Here is a 6,155-nt window from a genome sequence, read left to right as displayed (position 1 = left end):
CTTTCACAATTTTATAGATACATGTTAGATCCCTTAACCCTACTCAAACCTAAAAATAAATACTTTATAGAGAACATAAAATATGTATATATATATATATATATATATATATATATATAATGGACAGAAATATGCAGACCTGCAATGACAATTTTAGTAACAATGTAGCATTGAAAACATATCTTCACATTTTTTGCTTATCCCACTCCTACCACTAAACCTAATCAAAAACTTTTAATTTGAACTTTTAAAACTTTTTTAATTTTTTAAAAATATGTAGAGTATAAAGAAAAACATGACAAATGTAATCACAATACTTAATTTATTGTGAAAATCTCAGACGTGGTACTAAAAGTAGTCCAAATTCCAATGTGTTGCAATCGCAGTCCTCTCTAGTGCAGTGGCTCACAATCCTGGTCCTGGAGAACCCCGACACTGCACGTTTTTGACGTCTCTCTTATCTGACACACACATTTGAGGTCTTGGAGTCTTTACTAATGAGCTGATGAGTTGAATCAGGTGTGTTTTATTAGGGAGACATCTAAAAATTACAGGATAGTATTCATAAATAAGGATTTGTACACATTTGGAAATATACAAATTTTTACACATAATAATAATTAATATTAATAATACATAGTTTTAGAATCAGTCAATACACCAGTATTACATGTTTCAGTGCATATGCGAACATAAGTAAATGTAGGTGTGGTGGAAGAACACCTTATGTAAATCAAAATTGACCTTTATTTCTTAGTTATTTATTGCAAATAAAAAGTTATATAAGGGCCACTTTTCTCAATAAAAGCAGTTCTTGAAAGTGACGTGACATGTGGCCAAATATGGTGACCCATACTCGGAATTAGTGCTCTGCATTTATCCCATTCAAAGTGCGTACACACACAGCAGTGAACACACACCCGGAGCAGTGGGCAGCCATTTTTGCTGCGCCCGGGGAGCAGTTGGGGGTTCGGTGCCTTGCTCAAGGACACCTCAGTCGTGGTATTGAAGGTGGAAGAGAGCGCTGTACATTCACTCCCCCCACCTACAATCCCTGCCGGTACGAGATTCGAACCCGCAACCTTTGTGTTACGAGTCCGACTCTCTAACCATTAGGCCACAACTTCCCTTGCTGGATTGTTTCTTTTTTGTTGAAATCCTTGCTGGATTGTTTCTTTTTGTTGAGTAGACAAGAATGCAGAAGTTTCTTCTTGTTGAATACAAAGTTTCAAATTAGGAGAGTAAAATGGATTTGAAGCACCATTTTATGTTGACTTTACACACTCAAATTCAAAGGGAGGCTGCAGAGAAAGACAGTTCAGGTCAGAGTTGACTGCCCACTTTCAGGCCATCATAAAAGGAGAGATGTTTAAAAGAACTAGTGAAGCTAAAAGCCGCTGTAGCAATATAAAGAAAAAAATAGCCATGACAGGAGGATTTAGTGGGCCTCATTTTAAATATCAACTTGGGACTCACGTCTCTGCGTATGTGTACATGTGTGTTCTCCCAAACCTTCCCTGAAAGACTGACAGTGTCCACATGTTGTTCATCCCATTCATTTCTGAACACACTTTGGATGGACTGAAAGGAATGTTAAACTCTTTTAAAAAATAGTCCTGTAACTTAAACCTCTAAGTGTATTTGTTAAGTGTGCACCTAAATGTGAAATGAATAATGTTTTTTTATGAGCCTTTTCCGAAAGTCAGTCTGATTTCTTCTTGAGAAAGCAGGCACACGTAGATGAGGGATATTTGTGTTAGTAAGTGTTTCAGATGCCATGTCACTCTGGATGAAATAATTTTCATGGAGTCAAAGGTTAAGGGTCAGGGCAGTGTCTGACAGCCTTGAGAAAATCCTAAACTGGAGTTAAGCAGGAAGGAATTCGGAATGAGTTGCGTCATCCGTAGCGAACCTACACGGAACTGGCCTAATGCTGGATTACACGCCTCTGGTATCTCTCCGGCTTCAGCTGCAGAGCTTGTTATCGGCTCCGTGCCCACACAGGAATTTAAAACATTTCAGTTCTCCAGGCAGATGGAGATGCATGGAGCTAATAGAAAGTGTTGAACAGAGAGCCGATCTACCGTCCTGCGCTGAAAAAAAAAAAATCCATGCGAGGCAGGGTTGTTTGTGTTTTTGAATACCTCCCCTACAAAATCAGTTCACAAAGCTACACCACCCCAATGGCATTGACAAGGAGGTTTGACTGATAAATTCATGTGATGTTTACTCGTACTGCGAGACAAGGGAGCAAAAACTCACTCAGATTTAAATGGAAGGTCTTGAGCCGTATCTTAAGATGAAAAAAACATTGATGGACTCCTAGTGACCACTAAGAACCAGGGTGGTCCTCAATCCCATCACACCTGATTCAGCTCATCAGCTCATCTGTGAGACTAGTAATGGATGTGTCAGATAAGGACCAGGGTTGGGAACCACTGATGTAGAACTGATCTAATTTTATAAAGGCGTGATTTTTTAATCTTCTGAAAAGATAAGGAAGCCCTCCAATATGATGACCAGCTCTTCAAATCACAGCAAATAACATGCCATTAACAAAAAACACAAAGCCAAAAAACACCATCATTTTGTGGTCATGTACCATGGTAGTAGTTTGGAGCACCATGAAACACCGTGGCGTGGCAATTATTCAGCACCAAAGTACCACACATTTGTTTAATTCAACTGCTCTTCAAAGCACACAGAGGTTATGGAAGTTAAAGTGCTAAACCTGACTTTACTGTTAACCTAATGGTTTTTCCATGATTTTCTTGCACTGTGTAGGGTTACATTTCGTGGAGAGCCCTAAGAACGTGACCTCCTCTCTTGGGAAGCCAGTGGCTGTCCAGTGCGTCCTGCGAGCGAACGGCGAGGGCCAGGGGCCCCTGGATGTGCTCTGGCTGAAGGAGGGACAGCTGCTGGACTTTGCCGACACCAACCAGATGCAGTTTCCCGAAGATGAGAATGGCTGGCTGGTTATTAGTGAACTCAAGTAGGAATACCTCTTTAATTTGGACATTTACTCTGACTCTCCAGTGGACTGTTTCCACTGTCCATGATCAGTGTTGCAGAAAGCAAGCATGTTACGTTATTGCCTTAATGCCTAATAAAAGTACTGAATTATGATATCTCATGAATTTGTATGGAAAGTAGTGTGATAGGTATTCTTATGTCACTTTTTCTCATTGGCAATTTGCTGAGACTCCAAAATACAAGCACTACAATTGGTTTGTAGGTATATTTCCTTTTGTAATATGACTCTTTTGTCAGTAAACAGATTTTTTTATTAGAAAAATCGGTAACACTTTAGAACAGGGACAACTTCTCACTATTAACTAGTTGCTTATTAGCATGTCTATCATTAACATGCTAGCTGTTTATTAGTATTTATAAAGCACATATTCTGCATGACCATATTCTACATCCCTAATCCTACCCAATACCTAAATTTAACAACTACCTTACTAACTGTTAATAAGCAGCTAATTAGTTTATTGAGGCAAAATACATAGTTAATGGTTTGTTGATAGTAAGAATTGAATCTTAAAATAAAGTGTGACTGAAAATCGATAAAATGGATTACCTGTGACCCCCAGCGCTGATCAAACCCAGCCCACAGACATGTAAAGCTGACTGGTGCTATGCCACTAGCAATGCATATGTCAGGGGTTTGATTCCCAATGACCACACACGCTGATACAACTGAAACATTAAAAGCACTGAAATTTGCTTGGTAGAAAAGTGTCTGCCAAACGAATCTATTGAAATGTGACTGCAGTTTCATATTAATAGTATTCTCCATCTGCTTACAGGATAGAGGAGGTACAGCTCTCGGATATGGGCGCCTATCAGTGTGCGGTTTCCTCTGGTGAAGAGGAGCTTTTATCCATTGAGGGATACATTGAACTCGAAGGTATTTCACTTTTTGAATGTTTTAAAATCCATTGTTCCAAAATACAAATTCATATGGTGACTTGATCTCCTGATTGCTGACTGGGCGGCTGGGTTGGGTCGCGACTATACCAGTAGACTGCTATGTTGGGAACTCCTCTATAGTGCATTAATTATATATTTATGGATTCCCTAACTGTCTTTCTCTCTCCCCCAGGTCTTCCTCATTTCTCGGTAGAGCCGCAACATTTGTCAGTCGTGGCTAACGAAGAGCTGAGTCTGCACTGTGTGGCTCACGGTCCTCCTGATCCGGTGCGGGTCATCTGGCTTCAGGACGGGGCTCCTCTCAATAACCTGGGTGACCCGATATCCCTGTCGCCCTCAACCCTCAACATCTCAGGTACTGACCTCACTCTATATGACTCTACACTAGGGTTGTTTTTATCAACATTTCCTTCTACAAACAACAAATACCTCGTATCTCCATATTTCATAAATCAATGCTATTGCTCAGCCTTTACATTTGCCTGTGAGTTTTACAAATATTTAACCAATAAATAGTACACAGTAAAATCCCGAGTGTTAAGAAGTTCTTTATTGAGAATTAATGTTTAGATGTTTTTTTTTTCAACTTACCGTTTTTGTGAATAATGGTTGCTTTAGTTGCCTCTTGACCCTTGACTTTTTAAATTAAAGTTTCTGTTTGGCTGGCACAATTGTGTGTGTTAAGCACATACGTGATGGCAAGGAGCTTATGGTAAAATCATGTCATGTGTCTGAGTCTCTGATTGAAATTTGTCTAAAACTGTAGTGCTTTCATGATTTCTATATTGTTGCAGTTATATGAGATAACAATGTGAGAAAAACTTCAATCATCACCATTGTTGAGATTCATATGCTGATTCTTGATGTCTGCGTGTCTAAATAATGCAGATGTTCTAAACTAGTGTGCAAAGTGTTTTTAAAGCTCTTCCTATTATTTCATTAAAACACAGTGGTGATCAGTAACAAACTATATTACAAATTACCACTGATGACATCAGTGAACCTGGCTACTACATGACAACTATGTCATTATCAAAAAAATCGCCAATATAATTTGAACACATTTTCTCTTGGTTTTTCTTGCCGTAAACAAATGAGTTTCATAAACACAGTTACAGCAACCAGAGAAAAACTAATGTTAAAAAGTCAAGGGTCAAGAGCCCAACTAAAGCAAATGCTTATCTCCACAACGGTGACTTCAAATTGTATTATTTTCAATAAACATTAACATCTAAATCTCTGTTAATTCTTAATAAGATATTTTTAGACGCATGACAAACAAAAATTCAAACTGGTTAGTAATGCATGAAGCTGGTGATGCTGTTTGTGGAGATGATTAATCATCTTCTGCTGAGATCTTGAGAGATTTAATGTCTTCTTTTATTTCAGTTGATTTCATCATTTATATATTGAAGTCAGTTGTAGTTCTTGTGTTTCTCTTTTCTTCAGTGATTCTGCTTGTTAACAGCAGCTGTTCATCACTAATGATCAATCAGCACTTAATTAATCACATAATTATCTAATTAACTTTAACACTGCTTTAGTGTTACTTTAACACTCTTTTAGAGTGGGACCATATATGCTCCGAGCAGTGTTAATTTAACACTCAGGATTTTACTGTGTACTAAAAGGAGCCTGTGACTAAACCTTGTAACTCCATTGGATCTTCAAACCTCACCCTAAAACAAACTTGAATGAAGTGCAGTGAAATTAAGTGTTTGAATAAGTTCAGCATTTTCTTTACTGAAGAAACACTATCTCTTTAAGAATAATGTTTTATGCATCTGAACAACATTTCACCATAAACTTTGAAGAGATACCATATCCTGTGTAACCTGTGATGCGATGCACTTACTGCCATGAATATGGCTGTACTAATGATGAACAAAACCATGGACACAAGGTTTCAGGCCGACAGTGACGGCTTGTTACTGTTCCACATAATATCTCACTTCAGTACTAAATAAAGGGGCAGTAAAGCCATTACAGTTTGCCAGTGTAATCAGTACTATTGCTATATTGCTCATTAAGAGGGGTTTGTTGACATCACTTTAATGCTGAGTATTAAGCTTTGGTGTGTAACCCGTCCTGTATTTATATTTAGAAACCAGAGGCCTGTTCCACAAACTGCTTAGACTAGTATTACATGTTAGACATCTCAATCTTTTCTTTAAGACTGGTTCTTTAAGACATTTTTTCTTCAAGACTGGTCAGCCCCC

The 6,155-nt window shown here is 38.3% G+C and overlaps 1 protein-coding gene across 1 annotated transcript in view; it reads left to right on the top strand.

Moving 5' to 3' along the window:
* The window catches only part of LOC107750107 (tyrosine-protein kinase receptor UFO-like), a 62,383-nt gene that overhangs the window by 2,247 nt on the left and 53,981 nt on the right, over positions 1-6,155 (top strand). The window contains exons 2-4 of the mRNA XM_016565373.1: positions 2,785-2,992; positions 3,813-3,913; positions 4,109-4,291. Of these exons, the coding sequence (XP_016420859.1) occupies positions 2,785-2,992; positions 3,813-3,913; positions 4,109-4,291 (492 nt within the window). The remainder of the gene's footprint in view (positions 1-2,784; positions 2,993-3,812; positions 3,914-4,108; positions 4,292-6,155) is intronic.

The sequence above is a fragment of the Sinocyclocheilus rhinocerous genome, unplaced genomic scaffold (genome assembly GCF_001515625.1).
Source record: "Sinocyclocheilus rhinocerous isolate Xijiao unplaced genomic scaffold, SAMN03320098_v1.1 scaffold722, whole genome shotgun sequence".
NCBI classification, from domain to species: Eukaryota; Metazoa; Chordata; class Actinopteri; order Cypriniformes; family Cyprinidae; genus Sinocyclocheilus; species Sinocyclocheilus rhinocerous.
This window is presented reverse-complemented; position numbering and strand designations above follow the sequence as displayed.